Source organism: Myotis myotis, unplaced genomic scaffold (genome assembly GCF_014108235.1).
Source record: "Myotis myotis isolate mMyoMyo1 unplaced genomic scaffold, mMyoMyo1.p scaffold_m19_p_10, whole genome shotgun sequence".
Taxonomy (NCBI): Eukaryota; Metazoa; Chordata; class Mammalia; order Chiroptera; family Vespertilionidae; genus Myotis; species Myotis myotis.
In genome coordinates this window covers 17,910,437-17,937,677 of record NW_023416314.1, presented here as the reverse complement: position 1 = coordinate 17,937,677, position 27,241 = coordinate 17,910,437, and the positions used below count along the sequence as shown (strand labels likewise).

Here is a 27,241-nt window from a genome sequence, read left to right as displayed (position 1 = left end):
AAGTTGGCAGTTAATAGTACCTGTTGTAGTCCTCTTTACATATATGCTCTTCTTGCCCTTGAGAAGTACAAAATTTACTTTTTACTCCCTGTTAACCCATACTGTTACAAGCCATGTTAAACTTAGACTCTGGATGATGGAGAGTGATAATAAACTACAGAATAGAAAAATTAAAGCAAATTATCATATTGAGACGTGAGAAAAATATTTAGGTTTGGGTAATGTAGAACTTATCATTTTCAGTGGATTTAGAATAATTAATAGAAATACGTATGTGCTGTAAAAATTGAAAGCTTCAAAACTGCAAGGTATAAAAGAAATTGCCTATCACTTTTTTCCCAGTTCCCTCAAACACTGATTGGATTCTGGATGGCTCCATATGTTTTAGGAGAAGAAATGAAAATGTTATTTCGAAGGGAGATTTGGGAAGGCCTCTGGACTTGTTAATACCTTCTGTTTGAAAGGCCAATTGAAGATTCTAGGTATAAGAGGGGTAGGACAGGGTTCAGAAGAGAAGCACATAGGGTGATCTGTGAGTTTCAAAGGAGAACCCCTGAAGAGACCTTAGTGGGGCTCCAGGCCGGCCCAGTAGAGTAAGAAAGCCAAACAGAGTTCAGGGACTTAAGCAGGAAGAGTAGTGTGCCTTTGAGCCCTCTCTGGATTAATTGCCTTGAGACCTGACCTACCAGTGCGTGATTGCATGAGGGTTATTCAGAAGAGAAAGGAGGGTATAACTTTTAAGCATTAACATTAACACTACAGAGTGGCAGATGAATCAGACAAATATCTCCCCCCCCCTGCCCCCCCCCGCAAAAAAAAAGATACCAATGCTGTTAATAAAGCATTTTCTGCTTAGTTAACTACTGCATTATTGCAGAGGTTTTTAATATAATTAAATTCTGTTAAAACTTTTTACTATAAAATAGTTTATTTCTCTGATCTTTTACACAAAATTGTATGTTCAGTTGAGCACAGTTTGAAACTGCCTTAGATGACAGCTGAGACAGTCTGTTACTGGCAGACCCTTCCTTATTTTCTGGGGGTGTCATCTGAGTGATCTGTGGACTACAATGACTTCAGGATCACAGCTGGATAGAAATACCATGTTGATTAGCCACCTCCGTTTTTACTCTAATAGGCAGATGATCTCAAAAAGCAAAATTTGAAGACTCCTCTTCACTTTTTGTCAATGCAGTAAAATCAAGTAATGCCTCTGAAGTTATCCTATATAATAAAAGACTAATATGCAAATTGTCCCCTCGACCAGGAGTTTGACCTGGAGTTTGACCATGGGATGGAGCTGGCTGACCAACTCACCCCAGCCAGCCCCGCCCCCTATTGGCACCCCCCACCCCGATCAGGGGTGGGTCTGATCGGCTAACCTCCCCTGTCCCCTCCCACCCAGGCCAGATCACGGCCGACGGGGGTGAGCCAGACGGACCCCACCCATGCACAAATTCATGCACCAGTTCTCTAGTCACATATAAAAAGACAGGCTTAGCCATCCAAGTCACGCAGGCCTCACTTTGTTTATTTAAATATCATCCACTAAAACGAACCTTCTGGTTATGGTACTTACTATGGTAGGGATACCAAGCTTTTTAATTTATTTAGAAGCTCCATTTTTGATAGATGTTTTATCTTTATAATATACTTACATAGCATTATGGGTGATATGAAAGTTACTAGCTCCTATGAAATGTGTTTAACCTTGACCATGAAGTCAATTGGATTTACTTCAGTGATATTTATTAAACCAAATTCTCCCCTAACTCAGTCATTTTCAATAGTGACATACTTGGACTTGTTAGTCTTTCTAATATGTACAGCAAATTTCTAATAAATATTTTCATGCAAAACAACACTCTAAATATCTTGAGTTTCAGTTCAGAATTTCCATTAAGTTTATTCAGTATTACTCTGCCTTTCTACCAGCTATTCTGCAAGTGTACATTGAAGAATAATCAGTGGAACTTGACTCCAGAGCTAATTCCTTGTCCCAATCTGACAAGACGTATTTAAGACCACACATTTTTATAAAGTACGTATGTACCACACCATTTAGAATAAATAAATAAATGAATGAATAAGTAAATAAATAAATAAATGAATAAGTAAATAAATGCATAACGTCAAGCCCACTCTTTGAATTATAACATTGTAGCCTTCCACCTTTATCAAATGTTCAAGTTACTAAAATGAGTATCTAAATTATTTTCAGAGCATAAAATTCTCATCTTTTTTCAATATTGCAATTTTATCCACAGTGTTTGCTTTATTTCTTAAGAAACCTCTATTCAAATCTTGATAATTTTTTTAAAAAATACCTCTATCTCACTCTTATATTCTTGTACTCTTCTCCCTTTTATTATTCATATTGATTTGTGGGTCCATTCAAATGAATTAAATTAGGAAGGATGATGGATTATGTCAGTCTTAACTGGAGACACCATAGGGCATTGTAGTAGATTCCACCGTTTGTTACCCAGAATCCCCTTTTAAAACTAAGGCACCCGTTCCCCCATCCAAGCCACTAAGACAGGTCCCAGTGGAGTCCCTCTCTAGGAATCATTCCCAGCCAATGAGAGTTGTCTCTCAATATCTTTTATCAAACATAGAGCATATGTAGAACTATTTAGGAAGGTGACATTTTAAATTTCCTACTTTCTCAATAAGTTTAACATTAAATTATATCATCTTATGAACACCTTAGGTAAATATCCCTCATCCATTGTAGAATTGTGGGTTAATTATTCTCATTGATGGAAATATTTTCATATATTCATCAAAATCACTCACACCTATAAAGTTTATACTATGATTATATGGTTACATTTACATTATATAACTTCTTTTCTGCTAGTATTTATAAATGACTATTATGAACAATATCCTTTGCCATAAATATGTTTCTGTTATATGTATTTTTAAAATCAACCCTACAAATCAGACTCTTCAACATTTAATCACTTCAGAATAAATTTGAAAGTTTCATTATTCAATTAAGACCTAGGCTAAAATAATATTAATAGAATTTTACATCATGAAGAGAACTTTTGCCCTTTCTCTCTCATACGTATTGTTTCATTTGATTTCCACAATAACATTGTGAGCCAGGCAAATTATATATAAATGAGGAAACTGAGTCCCGGGAAGGAAGATGGGTGAAGGGTCTCACTTTTGGGTTTCTGAGCAAAACAGACACAATGACCACACAGCCGCCACCATTATCATTGAGCTTAAAACTTCACAGCCATGAATGATATTCCAAATCTGGTTTGATGTTTCAAAGTAAAGACAGAAACTAGCTGTAACTCTTCACTATGCCATTTTGAAAATCGGAGACATAAAGAGATTGCTTCTTCTCTGCAGCCTCACCTCTAAGCTGGAAAGTGTAACCTATTTTTACCTTACTTCATTGATGACTATTCAAACATTAAAATTATATATTCTGTAACATCAAGTCAACAAATTGTTGTGTGTGTGTGTTGATTATTGATTTCAGAGAGTGAGAGTGAGGGAGAGAGAGATAGAAACATCGATGAGAGAGAATCATTGCTTGACTGCCTCCTGCACGCTCCCCAGTGGGGATCAAGCCCACAACCCAGGCATGTGCCCTTGACCGGAATCAAACCTGGAACCCCTCAGTCCGCAAGCCAATGTTCTATCCACTGAGCCAAACCAGCTAGGGCAACAAATTGTTTTAAAAAATGCTCCCATAAAAGTTACTGAGAATGAATTGAAAAACATCTCAAAATATCTACTACACTTGCCTCTTCAGATGTTCTGTGGGTGTGTTTTCCATTATTTAAAGCTCACTCTTCTGGCAGCTATAATTGTTTCATTTTATAGTGTTTGATTCTCTTGTTATCAACTTCCCGTTTTAGTCTTTGGGGAAAATTTCTCTAAGTGGACATGAGGTGCAGTGTTACATTGCTTTTACTGCTGAAGACAAAGCAAAGAATGTAGAGGACAAAGGGCTCAACCCTTCTTCTGAAGAAAACATTCAGTTTCCACATTTGAGACATTTAAAATTGGATCTTTTCTTATCGAGCATGTTACAGCATTGTTGGTTCCACTTGAGTTCTTGGCCACGAAATTCACCTTTCAAGTTAGATAGCTGGTCGGTAGGGTTTCAGATTCTGTCCTTTTCCCCCGCAGTACTTCATTTATTCCTTTCCCATCCCTCCCCCAGAACAAGTATCAAATTCTACCGAAAGTATTGCTTTCCCTTTTAGCCTTTACATTTTCAGAAATTAGGAATATGCTTATTTTTTCTCAACTCAACACAGTATTTGGTCCACATTAAATACCAAATAAATATTTGTAGAGTTGTTAAAGGAATAAGTGAAGTTAAGAGTATATGAATTAAAAACTAGCCATATAGCGTAGGCCACTTAGAAAAAAATGTTGACTATTATACCTAAATAGCTTTTTAAATCCAGGAATGATTCCAACACCTATTTGAATAATATAGAATGCCAGTGATCAGGAGTTTTATTCCTATTGCTTTAGATGAAATTTAAATATTTTTGATGTTGTGCTTAAAATAGTTATTTTCTCTGGAAATATTAATAGGAGCTTTAATAAAAGAAAAATATAAAATGGATTCTAGTTATCATGTTGAAGCAATGCTGATATGTTTTATTGGTTTCTTGTTATTTAAAAAGAATGCCCTACATATATATCTATGTATCCAGAGAATATAATTTAACCTGCAGAGTGATGAAATGCATAGTATAATAAGACCCTTAATACTAGAAATTTTTTTTACCTTGTAGGAATAATATATATATGGGGATTTTTTTTTTTAGTGTTTGAAAGAAAACCTTGGTATATAAAAGGCTGTCTTTATTCTCTAATACCACATAAGGTTAGGATTTTCATAAGAAAACATGGTTTAGTTTTACATTTTGAAGTACTATTGATATGTAAGCATTGTGTTTTAGACTGACTCCTATGTTATTTCTGAAAGTGATTTTCAAAGAGCAAGGTTTTTGATAGGCTGCTATTTTCAAGACATCTTTGAAATTCTGCCTTTATTTTGCAATTTCTCTTCTGCATCTGTTTTGTATTAAATTCTAAAGAGTGTCTAAGTGCTATGATGTCTTTCGCTTTTGCTTTTCAAAATCCTTTAGTTTCTTTCCTGTACTATTTTTATCACATTATAATAGAAAAGCGACTCTAGGAGCCTAGAATTAATAACTCGGTAGGTAGCCTCTCAGATATATTTTCTCTCGTAGAAAAGGAGGAAGAGGGAATTTTTATAAATAACAATTGGGCTATTATAATTCACTTTCTTCATCTGATACATGTTATATAAGAGAAGTAGAAAAGATCAGTTTAGAGAATTTGGATAGCATGACGCCATTTTCTTTAATGAATAACTAATGTCTCCATAGAGTATTTTTTATTTTTTTAAAAAATATATTATATTGATTTTTTTACAGAGAGGACGGGAGAGAGAGAGAGAGTTAGAAACATCGATGAGAGAGAAACATCGATCAGCTGCCTCCTGCACACCTCCTACTGGGGATGTGCCTGCAACCCAGGTACATGCCCTTGACTGGAATCGAACCTGGGACCTTTCAGCCTGCAGGCCGACGCTCTATCCACTGAGCCAAACCGGTTTTGGCCATAGAGTATTTTTTAAATCTAAGATAGATGAATTCTGAATATGTCACAGTTCCACGAAGATCTATTGAGCACCTACCCATGAGGCAGCTGCCCAGGACTGAGGGTTCTGTAGTAATCAAGGCCACCCTCTGTGAAGGGTGTATGAATACAACTGAGGTAGAGTGCTGCCTTTGAGGGGCCTCATATCACAGAGGAACAGACTTATAAATGGGTATATGGCAAGGGCAGTGGAAGAAGTATGTTTAGGGAACTCAGTCCAAGTTACGCATCATCCAACCTGTGGGAGCAGTATGCTTCCTAAACCAAATAACACTTCTTAAACCAAATAATGCCTGAGCCTATTCTTAAAGAAAAATAAATAAAGAGAGACAATGCAGAAGGTGGAAATACATTCTAGGTAGAGACTGGGCATGAGGAAAATATGAAAGATACTGAGGTTTTGTCTATCTGATTCCAATAACAAGTGGTGATCTTACAGTGAAAGCAATCCTCATCTATCTGTTATAGTAATTCTGTTTTCAAGAAATCTTCTCATATCACCTATTAAAGTTACATAAATGACCATGATTATCTTTGGCTCCAATTATAGCAAGTTACATAGTTCTAACAAAAGTAAAGCTGACAGATTTTTCAAAAATAAATCCAGGGATAAATTGCATGTTGTTAAGCATAAGTATATGTGGTTTACATAAATTTACATGTTGCTTAAAGCTTTCTACAGGGTATACAAAAAAGAAATTTATATTACAATGTTAAGATTCAATATCCAGAGTCATTACGATAATTCCCTGAGAAGCAGTATGTGATTTCTTATTTTCAGGACACTGCTTATTATTCTAGAAGCAGTTCTAAGAAAATGGACTAAAATAAAAATTTCTGTCTTCCATATTTATTTCTTTACTAGAGAACTGGTGCACAAAATTTGTGCATGAGGGGGGTGTCCCTCAGACCATCCTGCACCCTCTCCAATTTGAGACCCCTCAAGGGATGTCTGACTGCCCGTTTAGGCCTGATCCCACTTAAATGGGCAGTCGGACACCCCTCTCACAATCCAGGACTGCTGGCTCCCAACCACTTGCCTGCCTGCCAGCCAGATCACCCCCTAATCACTCCCCTGCCAGCCTGATCGATGCCTAACTGCTCCCCTGCCGACCTGATTGTTCCTAACTGCCCTCCCCTGCAGGCTTGGTCACCCCTAACTGCCCTCCCCTGCCTGCCTGGTCGCCCCTAAATGTCCTCCCCTGCAGGCCTGGTCGCCCCCAACTGCCCTCCCCTGCAGACCTAGTCGCTCCCAATTGCCCTCCCCTGCAGACCTGGTTGCTCTCAACTGCCCTACCCACAGGCCTGGTTGCCCCCAACTGCCCTCCTCTGCTGGCCTGGTCACCCCTAACTGCCCTTCCCTGCTGGCCCAATTGCCCACAACTGCCCTCCCCTGCCGGCCATCTTGTGTCCACATGGGGGTGGCCATCTTGCGTGTTGGAGTGATGGTCAATTTGCATATTATCTCTTTATTATATAGGATTACATTATATATTTTTTAAGAATAAGAGTCACACCTATTTTGCTAGCTATTGCTAGAACCTAGCATCATGCCCTTGAAAATTTTTTGCTAAATAAAGTATTTGTTAAATTAATTATTATATAAACAAGTAGAAATCTATACTATTATATATAGACACTTTCTCATTTCCTTGACCAGGTGCTAAACTACCACACACACACAAAAAAGTAATATATTGATATCAGATAATTTTTTAACACATCACTTTCCAAAAAGTTAATGGTCACCTGTAATGTGTATTGTACTTTATCAGGGCAAAAAATATATGGTTGAGTAAAGCATGATCTCTCCTTTCTGGAACTCTTAATCTAGACAGACCTTTAAATAGTGATAAGTGTTATAGTATTGAGACATTATACTGTTGATAGAAAATAACTCTGCAGGAAAATTTTCAGTTATTAAGCAAGTATGTCATTGGCAGAAATAATGTTCTTAGAATTAATGTTCTTGGAATTAATGTTCAATTGAATTAAACTAAGTTAATTACTAAAGGTTATCTGTCAACTAGTATAAGGTAAGATAATTATGATAGTTGTTTAAATACCCTAAATATCAAACTATTTCTTTTTTTTAATATATTTTATTGGATCAGCTGCCTCCTGCACACTCCCCACGGGGGGTGTGGCCGCAAGCAAGGTACATGCCCTTGACCGGAATCGAACCTGGGACCCTTGAGTCCGCAGGCCGAGACTCTATCCACTGAGCCAAACCGGTTAGGGCTCAAACTATTTCTTATTATACACCTACACATCTGTAAAATCAAAATAATTAACTATTTTGAAGCCAGTTAGCTAAAATAACTTAGAATGCATTAATTGTGAAGATACAACGTTCACTAAATAGGTTAAGGCTGTCATATCAATAAGCTTAAATGAAACTATAAAATACTATATGTTATCCTCTTTAACACCTGGTAGCCCCACAAATAAAGCTAGCATATTGATAAAATTTGTCTTAAAGTAGTTATTAAATATAGCAACAGTATTTCCTAAAAGCATTTCTGAAACTTGCACTTCATGGCCATTGCCTGTCATTTAAGTAGTAAGAGATGCTGAGAGGCCTTCGCTTTTCCTGACGTAGGGACCTACACATGCTTTGCTCACCGTGCCCATCACATCAGTGATGATTCTGAACAGCAATGATTCTCTGGTACTTAAAGTAACTTTAGCTAGTGTTAGAGATGCAGGCATTTCACTAAGAATGTTCTCATTTACCTTTAAGAACAATCAGGCAGAATAATAAAGCATCTTCTTTTCAGCTAACTTTTTGGGGACTTCACATTGCCGTTTCCAAACACATTTAGTCTCATAACAGAATTCTGACCGGAATAATCCATTGTTGTTTTATTTTTATATTTAAGATGTTGAGATATAAATATCTTGAGAGAGGAGGGAGTTTTACAGTTTAGAACCAATGAATACCCTTTCCTTTGCCCATCTCTTTTTTCCTATGAATCACTAAAAGAAAGGAACTGAGGGGTAGTTTTTCTAACTACTATGTAGTGGTGACTGTTAAACATAGTCTGTATCAGTTTTTGCTATAAAACAAACCACCCCAAAACTTAGTGCCTCAAACTATCATTTGTTTAGTTTATAATTCTATGGGTTGGCAAGTTGGGCTGAACTCATCTGGAGTTTATCCGCTGGTCTCAAGACTCACTCATGCATCTTCAGTCAGCTGCCAACCAACTCTGAGGCATTAATGGCTGACTAGTGGCTGGGGCTACAGGGTACATAGACCACGTGTTTCTCATCATCCACCAGGCTAGTCAGACTTGTTCACATGGATGTCTCAGGAGTCCAAGATCCAAGAGCAGAAGCATCATGATCCCTTAGGCCAAGGCTCAAACTTGCTTTATGTCACTTCTGTCAAGCTCTATTGGTTAAAGCAAGTCATAAGGCCGTACTAGATGCAAAGGGTAGAGAACCCTCCTCCTGGGAGGAACTGCAGACTATTATGGCCAGTGTTGCAATCTACCACTATCGATTTCCTGTCCCAATTTTTTTGTATTTTTCTGACTTGCAAACTTCATTCCAGAATCCACAAATTTCTCAATCAGTGGTGGCTCTAATTGCTGTTTGAGTTAGCTTATAATGCAAAGCAAACTCCACAAAATTTATGATCCAATTCCATGAGTCAATAATTATAGCTGGACTCAGTTGTTTATCCTACTGGTTTATATCGGACTCATTAATGCATCTGAGGTTAACTAGGAGTTGTTTGGGAGGTGGCAGCTAGGATGCTCTGTCTCTGCCCCAAGTTGTCTCCACCCGACAGCAGGCTAGTCTAGGCTATGCCGCACGGTTTTCACAGGTTCCAAAATAGCACTCTCCAGAACATACCCAGTTTTGCAAGTATATATTTGTTCTATGTTTGCTAATGTCTACATGACCTATGTAATCACTTATTATGGCACAGTGAGTGTGAGAAGGGCTAACTCAAAGGCGGATCCAGGAAGGCATAAAAAACTTTGGGGCCATTACTTCAACACTCCTACCGCACAATTTGAACAATTATCAGTGTCAAATGATCCTTAACTTCAGTTATGGTATTATTTTTAAGACAAACTAAAGCTAGATTATGCATGTAGTGATATGTATGGGGTAAAATGAGCATTAGGAAAAATAATCATTTACATAACACTAAAATTCAACATGGGCTGTCACTAGCAACACAAACTATGTCCACTGCATGGACTGAATTAACTAGTCACAACCTGAATTGACCCCTTTGAATTGAATAAGTGAAGATAGTCAAAGCCCTTGATCTGATTATAGTCATTTTTTTCATTTATAGAGTTTATGTTCTTTTTTTAAAAATCTTAGGATATTTTAACCACTTTACTTGTTAATAGATACTGGGAACAGTTAGGGAAAAGATATTAACAGAGAAAGATTAAATTCTTTATTTAAAAATGAATAAATTAATTGGTTTCTGAAAAATAACATATTCTGAAGACATATTATGATATTTTCTAGCTTATCTATTGATCTAAAGTAATCCATGTTAAATGTCTCTTCCAAAAATTGGTTTTAATGATTTCTGTGCTTTAGTTATATTTTGAGAGAAACAGAATCAGATATATTTATTAATAAATTGATGAAAAGGGATTCTGGATATATTAAAAACGAACATGAAATATACTTAATATTCCATACCCAAATGAAGTCATAGATTCTTTTAGCCATGTAAGCTGATTAGTTTATAATAAATGCAGTTGATGATAAAAACTTACCTTGGTTTTTCTCCATGGTAACCATAGTTTTGAGTTCTAAACCAAAGTCAGCTTTTCATTTGCTCACCATTATGTAGATAGGTTTTTTCTATTTATATAAATAATACCAGCTTATTGTAGATTATTTGAACATACTAAAACTGGAAAAAGAATGAAAATCCCTTGGAACCACACTACCTAAAAATAATCACCATTAAGCTTTGTAATCATGTTTTCATGCATCTCTTTAAGCATAATAGACACACATTATACAAGTGTACAATATCATGCAGGCTGCACTTATTAAGACGACTTTCCCCTACTTCTACCCTCCTATAACAGCATTTACCACAACTTCTTAAGCTTGTTAGTATCCAAATGTATGCCCTTCTATATTTTCTCTGTTCTGGTGTAAGCCTAGGCAGATGTATATATGTACAGGGAAATTTTTGTCATTATTTTTAAAAAACTGAAATATATTTTGCATCTCATTTCTCTCATTTAATAACCTTGAAGGTTTTTTTATATCTCTAATTCATTCTTTTCAATGGCTACATTATTAGTCCATGGCATCACTATACCTCTATTTAGCCATTTGCCCATTGAAAAGATTAACTTGATTTCTTGTTTGGGGGGATTTATGAAGAAATGCTACAGAAAACATCTCTAAATATCTGCATCCATGTGTATCAACAATTTTATTTCTATGGGATAAATTCCCAGAACAGATTGCAGGGCGAGAGAAAAAAACTATTTGTAATTTAAATAGATGCTGCCAGATTTTCTTCCAGGAGATGATACAATATTAAAGTATTTTACTGGGTGACCTCATTATATAGTAAAAGATTAGTAGATTGGGTGGGGAGGAGATATGAAGGGGTTTTGGTGTGGGCTCAGCTTTGTCCCTACGTAGCTGTATGGCTTTCAATGATTCATTTCACCTGAGCCCTCAGCCACAAACTGAAGAGGTTAGAGGAGATGATTCCTAATGTCCCTACCTAATTCCAAAGTTCTGTAATTTTAAATGTTATGTTCAAGGACTGAATGCCAAGAAACTCTCCTCATGTGGCACTCAATAACTGAAGTGAAATCATTTTAATATGTTTTAGTGAACATTAACCATTTTTCAGGAGGGATCACTCGTAGCTCCAAAATCATATTGTTCTCTATTAAATATTGCATACCTGCTTAATTCATGGAATATAATTTAAAATCTTATGATGTCCTTAGAATTGGAAAAATTTTAATGCAGAAGGAATTCCAAACTGAAAAACATGATCTCAAATCAGAATTCTTCTCTATGACTAAGAAGATATGTGTATATATATCATCTTGTTATATGTTAAAAGGTTCTTCTACAGTTAAATAAAGATTTCCTCTTTAAAAGCAATAATAATCTTATAAATGGGCAAGAGATCAACATTCCTTATTTTGTGTAACCAGCAAACATACACAAAAAAAGATTCACAATAATGAAAAGTTTAAAACCTACCAATATGTACCTTAGGAAAAAATATATGTGCCTATATAGTTATTGATGTTGGTGTCAATTCAAAAATGCGATGCTTTGGAGAGTCTTGTAAATATGATTTTGAAATATCAGAGCTCTATTAGATAGTTACAGAAGAGGGAGGAGCAGTAGTAGTTTATGGCATCATAGACGATTTTCAATCTCGGTCTGAGTGAACTGATTCTTTATAAATTAAATATGGTAAATTCTTTTATAAAATTGTAAAGCCTGTTATTAATGAGTTCACTCTGGCAAAGTGTCTTGACTGGCTTTCAAAATGTCATTTGAATTTGACTGAGAGTCTTTGACCTTGAACTTTTCATAGTCAGCTTTTGATTGACACATTTATTCAATTTGACCTTTTGTTTTAACTGAACTATTCTTCTGTTTAAATCTTCATTGGAAGATTGCTGTTGTAGCCTACAATCTAAGCAGTAATTTGAGTAGTCTTTTTTGACATTGATGTGTTTGAATTTTCTAAATTCTTAGTGTTTTTGATGTTGATGAGAATCTTCATGACTGAGTGAAGGTGCCTAATGGATGCTGTGACCCAAATTTCCTTCTTGATTGTAATAAGGTTCTTTTTCATTCAGAAACTTGTTCCTAAGCATTAGTAGCTATCAAATTAGGCTTGACAAAAGAATACTCAGTATTTGGTCTTGAAGCACATGGTTGAAATAATGCAGCTACTTGTTGAAGGCTGCACTTGTTAAAATGTTTACTAATATTGCACATGAAATATAAATACATAAAGATTTTGAATTTTGAGACAAAAAGCTTGAAACAGCCAGATATTTGTGGCTAATTAACATTTAGAAATTCTTTATAAAATTAATTATTTCATTTGAAATAGTATGTTTTTGCAAAAAGATTAGACATAAAAATATCGCTATCTCCTTGGTTACATTTTTTCTTTTAAAATGTCTCTTAACTCTTATTTCATGGCAAGCTATCTTCTTTCATATATGTGAGGAGGCTTTCATGTGCTAGGCATTGTGCTATGGACTGGGTATGCCAGAGTTAAATAACAAAATTTCAAGTGGGTGAAATGTAAAGATCTTATTGGCTTATTGAATGACTTTTGAATTAGGCAGCATCCTCTGCAGCAAATAGAAAGGAGTTCTGAAGAGCTGTATAAAAATGGAAGAGTTTGATAGGCAAAGGTGGGGAAGGAATGCATTGTTTCAATGTTAAATAACATGCCTATGGGGATGCAAGTGAGCTGTGAGGCAAATTAGCTCCCTAGTGCCGCCTGGAAGATTGCATTCTTGGCAGAAGCTCAGTCTGCACTGGGATTGGTAGTAAGTCTAATTTTGATGATGTGGACTCAGCACCAGTGACTTTGTTTGGGGCCTTTTGTCTCTTTTTTAACAACAGTGAAGGGAATATCATCTTTATAAGAATAAAGTGCAAATGTGATCGATATTCACAAGATCAAAATATGGTTAAAATGCCTACAGGTTGTATTTATCCAGAGGGTACAAAAGCATTTTTTTTTAGTTCTTCTATAGCTCAAGAATATGAAAAGAGAAACTGTTTCTGTTTCAACCAGCAAGTTTTGGGTTGGAAGTATTTTCTCTAAATTTTTCCTGAAAACGAGGCCCTATTTTAGCCTAAGTCACTCCCCTCATGTACTATCACAGACAACTAAAAGTCAGTAGTCAATACTTTTATTCTCCCTATAAATCTTTTTCATCAGATACACAAATTCATTAGGAGCCCTTTCTATCTTCCATCTTACCACAGACAAGGGTTTTCCTAATTTTATTTTTGCTGTTTCATAAATCAGCTACCCCTTTCACCAGCTTTCAATTATCATCTCCTCAATGTTGTTTCAGCCTTTAGTAACAGTTTTGGGGTTCTTTCTTCCCTACCTAGGACTGAGGGCCTGGTTGCTATAAGAAAATGCCCTTAAAACTCTGTTGTAAACTTTGTTGTCAGTGGCTACACACTTGGGATCTTTATCCTAGGAACATATTTTATTTGGTAGATTTAATGTTTTCCAAGGCCATTCTTAGGTAACTACTCTTTGACTACTTGGCAAGATTGGAGATGAGAAGTATTTTTGTTTATAAATCTAGAATCCTGGCTTCTTTACATTTCCTTTACATTCTGCTGGAGAAATGAGTGAGTCTCTCTTTTCAGCTCATCTCTGTATTTATACTCAGTATACACAGCTGAAAGAAACCTTTTGGCACTTTCAATTTTCTTACTGAAAATATCCTTAGGCGATTTTAATTTATTCACTGTGTATAATGTGTTGTTCGCATCATCTCGGGTGGCAGTGTTGTCAAACTTTCCTACACTGCATAACAGGCCGCCTTTTCTCGGGTCTCCAATGGCAGTTTTCTCACGGTTCCCCCAGCCCTTGTCAGTAGTCAGTCTTCTTGAAGTTCCGGTCAGGATGGCAGAGTAGGTGCTATGCTCTCCTCCCTCATGGCATCAAAATTGCAACCAAATTATAGAACAGTCAAGCCAGATAAGCATCTACAGGCTAGCAGAACAGAAGTCCTATATCTAAGGAAATAAAGAAGAAGCCATGTCGAGACTACAAGGAACATCGAAATGGGCTGGCCCCACACCCACCAGTGGCAGTTGAGAATCTGGTGAGATATCTCAGCCACTGAGGTGCCCCCTCAGAAGCCAGGAGTCCCAGCCCCACCCCAGGCTCCTGAGCCCAAAACACCAGTGTTGGGAAAAAGAACCCAAATAACATCTGAGTATGAAAATCAGTGGAAATTCCATCTTTTAGGGTGAAACAGAGGCTGCTGGAAACACAGATGTCTTCTTAAAGGGCCAGTACACAAACTCACTCACAGGAGCTCACCTTGGGCTCCAGCCTAGGGACAATGGCTGGTTGGGGGTGGGGAGGGGATTAAGAGGGAGGGAGTGTTGCGGGGAGGAGGAGTGCACCAGAGTCATACAGGGAGAAGCTGAGGTGTGTGGCTACAGGGTGAGGGCAGGAGGGACAGCTGCCATTGTCCCTGCCCTGAGCCCTCCCCCCACACGGCCAAATCTGAATCTTCATGAACCTAATTAACTCTAAAAGTGACTCCTTGAGAACCTGGGACTTTTACTGAATGGCCTTAGGCCCTCAGCAAAAGTCCCTAGGGCTCTGATTACCTCCCAGCACACCCCTCCAAATGTCGTGCCATCACACTGGGGATAAGGTTTCAATATATGAATTTTGGGAGGGACACAACTCTCAGTCTATAGCAGAGTCCTTTTGCCTTGGCCACTTAAGTTAATTCTTCGATAAAGGAATGCTCATTTACCTCTCCACTAGGGAAAAGAGAGTCAATGTGCATTAGATTAAATAAGGTACATTATTTCAAGAATCAAGGCACAAACATGCCACCAAAGTCTGGCATCCACTGACGTGTTAAATATCACACCCTCTAGTCCTGCTTGGGAAAGGAGGACACTGAGGTGACACACATGGCATGTTGTCAGTCACTCAGTGTTCTTCTAGGAAGTTTTGTCGCCTAGGAAGTAGTATAACTTAACGTTTGTACTTTTAAATTTATTGTATGAGCCCGCCGGTATGGCTCGGTGGTTGAGTGTCGATGCGTTATGGGCTCAAGGTCCAGTAGGGACGTGCAGGAAGCAGCCAATCAATGATTCTCTTTCATCATTGATGTTTCTATCTTTTTTTTCAACCCTCTCTGAAATCAATAAAAGCATATTTAAAATTTAAAAAATAAATAAATTTGTTGTATGAAAATGTAATTGTAATTGGTCCTGTATATTCTTGCTTTGAACGGCTTTAAAATGCTTAATCTTCATTTTAACCAAGATAGTGGACTGATATCATGAATGATCTCTATTCATGACTTGTGCTTATAAAGCTAAATGATCCAGTTTAGATATATAGTCATCTTGCATTCATCAATGAGTCATCAACTCATTTGTCTTCTTTAATCTATATCACCAAACAACACTGTTTCTGCATTTTTTTTAGTACTTAAAAATACATTATTAGAATATGTATTGGAAAGTAAATACCAAGGTCGCATTAATAGGATGTTAGAATCATTTTTACCCATTTTTAGTCTTCAGTGCATTGTTGGATGCACTTAATATTCCACCAAAGTAGACATAACTGTTTTGTCAAATAATATCTTATCTATTATTTTCTTCACTGCTAGCAAAGACAAGTCTTCCAGTAATTTATCTAGTATTTTCATCATTAGTAGCAGTTAGTATTTCTATTTCTGATAATATGTCCACTTATTTAAGCACCATTAATATCAGCTACTTTCTTAAAAACATATATTAAAACACACATCATCACTAATGTAAATCTCATACTACATAAGTTTAAGAAAGGTTGTAAAAAGAAAAAGAAAATGTATGTTTATTGTTTCCATATTGTAGGATACTTTAAACAAATTATCCTCTGGGAAAAAGAAATACTGTGACCAGGAAAATCTTTTAACTACACAAGTTCTATAATAAGCGTCTCATGCTAACACCCAGTTTTTCATGTTAGAAAATATTTTTAAAATTGTTTCTTAGAGAATTTATATAGAGGAATGGTTTATATGTCTGTTTGTTGGGGGCTGGGGATGCTGGGTGGGCCCTATGTGAGCCCCTTGAGAAAGTGAAGTAAACCCTAAATAAGGGAATGTAAATTGCCATATCCAGCAGTTTTTTGACGACTCATTCAGCATGAGTCCACTATTTTTGAGAACATTCAATTTACCTTGTTTGAAGGATACATTTTCCAAACTTTCTCAGAGTGCTTACTCAATCTTGGTGGGGGAAAAAAAAAAAGGCTTTAAGAGTAATTCACACTTCCCAGTAGTTCACATATATACATTGCTTCACTTGATGTTCCTCAATTCCTGAGAAAAACAGAGCAGCTGTTATTATCAAAAAAGAAAAGAACTTTCCCGTAGTTTCAGGGCTTGGAAAGGCTAAAGCAAAAGCTAGACCTCATGTCTGCTTGTTCTGAGTGCAGAGGTTTGCTATAAGAGAGAAAAGGAGGATGTATGTATCTAAAATAAAGCCAGGTAGTTAGGAAACTTACTACAGCTATGGAAAACATTGATATCTAGTTTGTTGAAGGAGTGAATACTACTTAAAGAAATATTTCTGCTGGCTAAGAATGCAAGTACAGTGCCATTTAACAGACAACATTTATCAAACACGCGTATGTGCCGGAAACACTACTATAGGCTTTACTTGCATTATCACATTGAATCTGTGCGAGAACCTCTAAGCAGTGGAGTAATTTTCCCAAGTTCAAAATTTAATAAGTGGTAGAGGGGTTCATACAGTTCTTTGTCATTCCAAAACCTTTATGTAACTTTAAGTATCCTTTCCCACTGTCTCTCTCCATAGTCTGTTCCCTTGCCTTCCCCAATTTCTTTGAGAAAGAGGGGAGGTGGGTATTATCGGAACAAAGAAGAAAGGAAAGAAGCCCTCATGCATCCATTAGCTCACCCAGTAACCATCAGCTGCATCGCTACCTAGCCCAGCTCGGGGAATGCCCATGGAGGACTGGCAGGTGGACTCGAGGAGACTTTCAAGAATGCCAAGTGCTAGTTCAGAGACAAGAGTGAAGTACTATTGAAGCACAAATAACTAAGCAGTGTCAGCACTAAGGAAGCCTGGGGAAGGTCTGGAAAAGCTTAACCAAGGAGAAGTCTTTTGAGCTGCATCTAAAAGTGTCTTTCTGGGCAAAGGAGAAAGAGCATCTGCAGTAGCAGAGCAGGTGGAGTGATGGAAGGATCCCCAGGCACAGGGAAACTGGAGATAAGTGTTGAGGCAGGCCAGGATTCAGTCTTGGGAGGTGAAATCATGGTTGGAGGGTTCTTCTGTGTTGAAATAAGGAAATTGGACTTTAACCTCAGGGCAGTAAGAGCCAGCAGACACTTTGAATATCAACGTTCAATGAGCTTTCCATTTTTAGGAAATCTTTAAGCAAGGCGCTTAGTCAAAGTAAAATGCTATAAAGAACTGGACTTGTGAAATGATGACATTCCCTGGATTATTTCAAAGTCATAAATGAAAGTTAGATAATTTAGCAACTGCTCTAAAAGTTACACCATGTGGCCAAGAACAGTAAATGACTTAGCCATGTTGCTGGTCTCACAGAGTGAACATGCAACCTCTTTCATAAAGAACCTCACACACTCATTCAATCAACAACTATACATTGAGCTCTCACTATGTGGCATGCCTTGTGTTAGATGTACAATTCCTAAAGCCTTGTGTTAATTACTGGTAGGGGACATTTATCTGAAGCAACATAATTTGATCATAAAGCCAAAGAAAGCAGCAAAGCAAATATAGGATATAAAGCAAGTGTCAAAGAAAACAAGAGAGAGTAGCCCCTGAGAGGGAAAAAGTGAAAATGAGGTTTAAGCTGAAGGAAGCAAGCATCTGCTCTAAGTAACCATTTTATTAACAGTGCACTAAATTGCGAAGGTTCTCTCTCAGGAACTGCATACTGTGGGCTAAGATTAAGTGTAATGGGTTCCCACATGAATTCTTCTCATTACTTCTTTTGAAAGATCAGTAAATCTACTGAAAGGGTAATTTAGGTTTAGTGTTCACAATCCATTCATTTTATTTTTAATTTTCCCCATTTAAAATTATAAAAAATAATAATACAGATATAATTCAAAAGAGAAGGGATGGACCCAAAGTGAGACTTCAAGTCCTCAAATAGTGTTGGTATTGATAGGTATACAATAGATGGTAGACTTTTTTATTCCTGATAGATGGTGATAGAACTTCAGCCAGTGTATAAGGCATTCCACACTATTAATTGCAGGAACCAAGTGAAGGACAACATAGGAATGATAATATGCACCTCTCCCTCCTGAGATTTTTAATGAAGGCTCTTCTTAACCCATTAAGTTTTTATTTCAATATATTTCACCTTAAAAGACAAAGCTTTAGGGACTTTTGTCCAGGACCAAAAAAAAAAAAATATTTTGGAAGAAAAGGGTCTGGAAAATAAGACAATTCTTTAATCACAGGAATGTGATTTTACAAAATACTTTTTTCAAAAATGTGAGCCTCAATAATGACTTACAATAATGACTTTTAAAGCTATTTAACCACCACCAGCATGTGATAGTGAAAAACACTCAAATAAAAAATAACAATAAAGCAAACCGAAAACACCAACCTCAGCCTTTCAGAAGCCCATTTTAGAAAACAATGAAGTCCTTTCTCATTTTCTGGGCCTCTCCTTAGCTTTTCCATTAGACATAAGCCCCATTCGGTGCCCGTGATTTTAAATTTGATTCCTGATTAATTTAATTGAGTACCCCACCAGGAGAGCTTCTTAGGAATCCAGGAGGGAAAGGAGATTTTCACATCTAAGATGGGCCCATACTACAAAAGTGGCAAATATGTTGAAGCCTATTTATACCTTATTAAATGATGCTGATTTGAAACTGAATTATGGCTTATAATGTTTATAGTTTGCTTTGTTGCCCCATAATAGTTAAGAGGTATTAAAGTGTAAATTTCCTGTTCTGACTTGAAAGAAGTGAGTACTTCCTTAGTCTAGTAGAGATGAGAAAATGAAATTTAAGAGTAACCATTTATCCTAAAGAAATTAGCAGCGTAGGACATTTACTGAACAAATATCACATTCCTTGAAATAATTGTTATGACATTTTAATGCATTCTCACTATGAAGCTTTCCCTTGTAAATAACTAAACCAGATCATGTTTAACAATTATTTCATGAGAGAAAAGTTCAACACCCTTAGAAGTTCCTATAAGACTATTAGAAAGAGATAAAAAAAAAAAACACCATCAGCAATGAAATACCAGAAAGAAATGGAAACAATAGTATACAGTTAAGTAATTAATTTAGATGCTAAGGAATGAATGCCAAGGAAAAAACATACAAAGTATTTCTAGAAACCCCTCTCATTTTCATATAACTCATTGGTCTATTTCAAAATAAATGCAAACAGTTAATCTCTTGAATAATCATCAGAATACTGCCCTCTAAGGACAAATGCATTATTTTTAAGGGTAATTCACCATCCCATCAAAAATTAAAAGATCTCTTATCCGGGGTACTTCTCCATAACATGCTTTAAACATTCTTTCATGTGTTCAAGCTGTTGGAGAGTGTTGAGTTCTCTGAATATGTCATTTCAAGCTGCATGCATCTGCTCTCATTCCAGTCAATTGTTTTTTTTTTTATTGCAACGTGGAAAATGAAAAGTGTATTGGAGTTTTGCTGTGTCATTATCTGGAAAAAAAAAACCAAAAAACTACCTCATGAGTGAGTGATTGTAAATGCCAGATCTTTACATATTCATGGAAAAGGAAAGACGAGATTAGGTAATTAAAAGTTGCACCAGTCAGTCTGGAGTGTAGGGAGGATCATCACCGATCCCATGAACTGATACATCTAACAGATACTCTTCCTGGTACTACGGATCTCCCCAACTGCATTTATTCTTCAGCCATGTTCTAAACATCTTGCTCAAAACAAGAATCGGGTGTTTTGAGCTCCTTTGGCGTTTGTATCTGCATTGATTAACAAAGACTCAGGTTGACCCTGCTTCCTGATGGTTATGGGGGATTAGTGTTGTGGCAGCCAGGATTCAGTTGTGGGGGGTGAAATCATGGTCATGGGAGGAATACATGGTTTTGGGACCAGCAGTCTTTACCTAAGCACTGTCTCGTTCCCATGGTGTATTTACAAAAAGAATCACTCAATAAAGCCATACAAGATAATCTTTTCACTGCTGTCTTCTCAGAAGTAATTTTCACAAGTTGTCATTCCTTTCAATACTATTTTCTTGCCACAAAAATAGGCCTGTCTCTGAATAGCAAAGAAATAATTTTTGCTCAATGATTATTTTTCTTATACTTTTAAAGATATGAATTTGTGTGCATATTTAAATATTCTTAGAGATTATAGCTGCTAAATTATTATATGCAATATTAAATGTTCAAACCCTGTATCAGCAATTGTTGAAAACATAACTTCCATGTGTTCCTTAAACTAGGGCATGTTTGATTTCTGAATTGTTGTCTTATAAATTGTAAGGCCAAAAATGGGCCCTTAGACTAAATATGCAAAGTTCCCCTTAAACCACCTTGAACTAGGCAGATTTGCAACATTTTAAACTGGCACTTCATCCCTCTTTCAGCAAGCATCCTCTGCAGATTTAATGATCAGGAACATCCTTCTGATGCATGCTGGGAGATATGGCTGCAGGGTACAGACCACAGCAGACAGTGTGTCAGATGAGGCAGAACTTCTTGTTAGGGGTGAGTATGCTAATAGTGCAGTCTGAAGACATGATCACCATAAATTATCATACAAAGGAATTTAAATGCATGGACTTTGAGCACATCAGTACTGTGCATTTTACTTTCAATTTTACAATATATGTCATTTTTGCTTAACCTTTTGCCTTTGAAAATATTACATGGAAAACTGCTCCTTAGTAACAGACAAAACCTACAGATCCAGCTTCAGGGTCCAAAACACCTCTAGTAATAAGTGGTCACTAAGTGTTTAATCAACGTAATGCCAAATAGAAATGGTAAACAGTTGAGCCACAAAGACCCTTGGAATACAGAGATAAAATGTGTTTGTGTCTTTATGTGCTTTTTTCAAATGCAAAGTCAGTGGAGCCTCCAGGCATGTGTTTCCTCCACTAACTTCTAAATTCTGCTTCCCCAAACAGGAAAACTAACGGCATGCCTAATACAGTGGCATTTACAACTGTTAAGTCATAGGGATTTTTTAAAGTCTGAAAATGCCAATACAATTTTCTGTGCAGAAATGACAGTTAAGTGGTTTTTAACTATGAACCAGGCTGCCAAATAGTATGACCCTATAAAGCTACACATTATTTGAATTAAGTAAATAACAGTACCAATTTCTTTCACCACATTATTTCTCAGTATGGAAAATGTAGCTGCTAGCATGCATTCTCTCTCTCTCTTTTTCTTCTTTCTTTCTTCCTCCCTCCCTCCCTCCTTTCCTCCTTCCTTCCCTTCCTCCCTCCTTTCCTCCCTCCCTCCCTCCCTCTATCCTTCCTTTCTCTCTTCCTTCCTTGTTTCCTTACTTCCTTCTTTTCTTTCTTCCTCTCTTTCTTCTTCTTTTCCCCCTTTTAGCTTTTTATTGAGACACAAAGTACCTACAGAAAATTTTACAAATTATAAGTGTACAGATGTACAGCTCAAAGAGAAATTACCAAGTGAACACACCATGAAACTACCATTCAAGACACAAACTAGAACATACCAGAATCTCACCTTATGCCTCTCCCTTTTGCTCCTAATTACACTTTGTGTGCTATGCGTATTGCATGCTAAGACCCTTTGCATGATCTCTGCAAATCAAAATTTCACAATCCACAGCAGAAACGTATATCTTAGATTATCTTATTTCTTACTCACTTGGAGTGTTTTCCAATTACAATTTTTAAGAATTTATCAATATTATAAAAATCTTGAGCAAAAAATGTAAGGTATATAGTAAGATTCATCATCTCTTTGTTTTAGTTGTATGTTTCATCTAAGGCTTACTGACTGTTGGTAGTGCATCCATCATTTGGTCCAAGTAAAATGTTGATTTGAAGCAAGTGTGTATCTGGGTGCATAGCAGCTTGTTCATTTTTTTTGTGTGTGTGTTTGTTTCTGTTCAGAAGGTTGTTTGAACTTTTTTACAAGTTTATATCAAGACTGTGTATCTGTATTGCCTATTATAAAGCAACAACCTTTTAAGGGCTCACCCTCTCACAATATTACATTTAGCTAAAATTTTTCCTCTATGCCTTTCGAAGTTACAAGGCTCATGGAACTGCTCACCCCACACTGCAGTCAAATTTCTAGAAAATTGCTTTCTTCTCATGCTACAGTCTGTTTGAGATTATTTGTGTTTATTGTGCAGCACTTGCTCAGTAATTTAGAATGATGCCTCTGAAATCGGAGCTTTCTAAATGAGTCACACAGTTTAGATGCTGATAACGAGAAACTAGGTCTTTTTACAGGGCTGTGAGGGGCACATTTAAGCGGCAAACTAACATTCTGCTTTGTGAGTAAAATTAAACTCAACAGGGTTTAGAACATAATTCAGGTTCAGCTTTTTCGTGTTGTGCTCTTTTAGCCTTTGGCTTTTTGCCTGGGAGATGATAAAAATGCATAAATTTTGGAATTATACTCAAGAGCAATTTCAAACACGTGGCTATTGTCTGAATATTCATGTCACATTCAGCTCAAACTTTCATTTGAAGTGAGTTGGATCAAGTTGCCAATTTCCTCTTCTATATTTTCATTACTTTTCTAAAATTAGTAAAACTAGCTTGCCTCTCTGCTTGCTTGGCCTTAGACAATAAAAACTGGACTAAGGGTTCTGGATCTTCTTTTTATTTTTAAATAAAAATATTGTTGTTGTTTTTAAGTTAAGAATTCCTGGTAATTGAAGGAACTTGGGTGCTTGAATATTGGTGTTTTTAATGTTGGCTTGTGAAATAAAACTCAAAGTACTTTTTACCCTGCCATTTCTTCTCTCCCATTCCTTCATTCGTTGATTTGTAAAACTGAGGCATTCTGAGAGTACAGGCCCCACAGGACCCAAGCCGGGCATTCTAGGTGGAGTTTTTCTAATACCGGCTATAATTCCAGCAGCCAAATCCCTAAAGCACTCTTATTCAAGTGTGAGTCACATAAGAATGGGAACAATAAAGGTGATTCTGCCATCCACATTCTTGTACAATACCATCATTGAATTGTCTGAGTAGTCACTTTCCTCAAGGTTGAGAATGAGGAACATTCTTGCCTAACACAGAATATGTTTTGTAGCCCTGTAGTTCTATTCCAGTAGAGATTTAGGGAGCCAAAAATCTACATTCCTCTCCATTGATGAAGCTACCTTTTTTTATCATCTCCTTTTCCATTAGAGATAGTCTATGAAACTCTGTTGTGCATCTCACCAAATCCTGTAATTCTTTCCCTGGCCCAGCAAGCACACCAGATTGGAGCTCAGATGTGCGGCCCTAACACCTCCCCACGGCCTATCTACAATCTGAGTGTTTCTAACTGATATGCTCCCACTTCTTCTCCCATTCACTCCTTCACTGCTATCTCTCCCCCAGATGCTTGTTTCCACTGTTGCTTCTCTTTGCTTGTGAATGTCAGCGCTATTATTCACCACCTCTAGTCCACCATCATACTCCAGAAATTGAATTTTCCCATAAATAATCACCTGAAGCGTAAAATTGCTTGCTCTCATATCTTTTAATATTCAGTGAACCGGCATTATAACAGCACCATGCATAATTTGGAGAACCATAATAGAAGTAATGAATATGTTAAAAGAACTTATTATCCTGGAATATAAAAAGAAATTAAAGCCACACCTGAACATCTGTGCACAGCTTAAGTCACTTATTCGAGTGTGATGGAGCAACAATAGAGAAAATAAGACAAGACTATGCTATAAGGAACCTCTTTAAAGGTGGCTAGAACGGCACTATTTTATCCCGGATAAAGGCAATAGACCATTAAGAGATAACCTCACTGAGGGAGATACACAATTTGTAAAGAACTGATACTTCCAAACAATATGAGCAGTGATCTAACACAACATAAAAGTCTCCAGAGAAAGGAGTGTTTGTTTATTTTATTTTACAAAAATGAATGTTAGAAATATGTTTCCCAAAGTGAACATAGGGTAGGAAACTATCATGGTTTAAATAATAAATGTGGTTAGCCAAGCTATGATAACTGGGAACCAGAGCATGAGCTCTGTCAGTTCTGCCCAGAGGCAGAGGAAACATTAAAACTTTTACTTCTCCTTACATTTTTTTTTTTAAAAATTCAAATTACTCTGCTTCTTAATGCAAAACAGTAGGTCAAGGAACCCTTGGAATAGTCAAAGAAGAATCAGTAATCTCTTGGTTCCTTCTGAATGCGCAGCCTATATATCCCGTTTCCCCCAAACGTGGACAATTATCATTTCTTGAATTAAAACTTCCAAGTTAAATCAGACATGTATTAAATTGAATTTGAGAAGAAAGGATCCATCTCAGGATGTACCTTTGTTGAGAGACATCTAACTACTTTTAACCATTCATCCCTCCTCCCACCCATTACTTCGTATTCAACCTGGAGTTCAACCTGTCTTTCCAATTTACTTATTTTAAACTTTCCCTCAATCCAATTTCATTATTTCCAAGAAAGATTTTTCCCCTTGAATATTTTACCTTTAATCTCTCCCAATTCACTGAGTTACTCTTCACGGCAGAACTAAAACTATTAAAGTTTGAATGTTTTGTCAATGAAAGAAGTCAAAGGTGTTTGTTGACTGTTCGTTAGGCACCTACTCTGTACCAAGCACCGAGCTTAGCACTAGAAATGAAAAGAGGAACAGACCACGGTCTCAGCCCTCCTTGTGGCTCTATATCCACTAGTCACTGGTGTGAGAGACACCTTGGGAAAAGGGGTGAGAAACACCAAAAGTTAAGCTCCTAGATAACTTTGTCTTGCGGCGGAAATAATGAAATATAAGAAAAACATAAGCATAGCTACAGGGCCAGCTACATAATTTGTGAGGCCTGATGCAAAATGAAAATGCAGAGCCCTCCTTCAAAACTTGATAAGAATTTCAAGGCGGTGACAGCAGAGCATCAATCCAAGTATGGGGACTTTCTCCCGCTGTGCCCTCTACCAGCCCTGCATCACTATTAAATTGTGTATTAATATCCAAGAATGAAAGGATGTTAGTAAAGGGAAGGGATCAATAAGAGCAAAGTTGTCTAAATCTCAGTTTACTCATCTATAAAATTAGCATATCAGAGCCTCCTCCAAGATTTTGCCAAGTTTTTACATAAAGGATCTTTTTTATTATTCTACCCCATGATCCCTATGTTTTGAAAGGTCTTTTTTTTTTTTTTTATTGTGCTGAACAATTCTATTTCAATTCTCACCAAAACCTCTTATCATCGTGAGGTAGCTGGTGTTACCAAACTAGATAATTTAATTCCAGCCAACAGCAAAGAGGCTTTACATTTCAGCTAGTTGTGAAATGTTTATGTTTTGTTTTGTTTGCAAATAGCTGAAAACAACCTAAAGATACCAATTACCACCTGATGGAAACCACTTTAGAACCTTTGATTAAATACACTCCAGATTGTAAGCTGTAATTTTTAGTAATTTTCACTAGCAAGAGAGGAAGGAGAAAATTTTGAGAATTCTCTGCCTTTTGCCCTTGAAGGACGCAAGTACTGTCACTTTCCCAAACAAGTAGAAAGGGAAACTCAAGCTCATTAGAAACCTTGAACATATTTCTAACATGCGTTGATTTGAGAGTGAAAACAGTATGACTGTGTCCATCTTTACATCTCTCACAGCACTAGTCTTGTGACTCATGTAGATTCCAAATTAATGTAAATACATCGTTAGCATCTCACCACTTCAGAGCGTTTCCAACCTTTAAAATACACAAATATATAAGACAAGTATCTTTTGGAAGATAGATTTTTGCCTAGTTTTTCTTTCCCACCTTTGATCTAATATGCACTAACTTTATACTTGAGAGTTTGCACAACCTTCATATGATGAAGTAATGTCCTGAACTCAGTCTCTAGTGAAAAAGGATCCGTAGTCACAAAACGTAAAGCTGGGTTTGCCAGTATGCTGTTATTTAGGGATCAGTGTGGAGAATGACAAATGTTTTCAGTATAATTTTAATCTTAGTTAATATTAATAGTAAGTGAATTTGCAAAACAATCTATGCTTTGGAGCAGAATAACAGTTTTTTAGTTAATACATCTGTTTTTACAATACCTAAATAAAAACACACACTAAAATGCAGATACAAAATATCCTCCCTCTTAAAGAAAATCAAATCTTATTTAAACAATGTCTTACTGGACTCCCTTGCATCATTATAGAAATTTTAGGTAACCAATATCACTAGTATTAGATAAAATTATTTAAATTAACTTATACCAATCACTTGCTTTTCTAGCTTATAATTCATCTAGGTTAATTCAATTGGCACCTATACAATTTATTTTAGGCACTAAATAGCAGTTTCTTTTCTCTTATGCTTCTCATATAGTTGCTTGCTAACTTATGGAACTTTCTTACAACTGACTAAAAAGTATTGGTTTTTGATCAGTCATGAGTTTATGTGTGAATGAATTCTCTGCACCACATTTAGTTTGGCTCCTTGAATGACAGTTGACTGAAGCTACCAGACTGGCTGAAATGATTGGAGAGGACAGATAGATGGCAGGTAGAGGTGCAAGTAAAAAACAAAATGATGTTGTTGTGTACAGACAACCAATTGATGGAGACGAAGTTTCTTGTG

The 27,241-nt window shown here is 36.6% G+C and overlaps 1 protein-coding gene across 1 annotated transcript in view; it reads left to right on the top strand.

Moving 5' to 3' along the window:
* CNTN5 (contactin 5) overlaps positions 1-27,241 on the top strand; it is a gene marked incomplete at its 5' end in the record, with an annotated part of 450,105 nt that overhangs the window by 324,298 nt on the left and 98,566 nt on the right. The window contains one exon of the mRNA XM_036323984.1: positions 21,063-21,183. Within this exon, the coding sequence (XP_036179877.1) occupies positions 21,063-21,183 (121 nt within the window). The remainder of the gene's footprint in view (positions 1-21,062; positions 21,184-27,241) is intronic.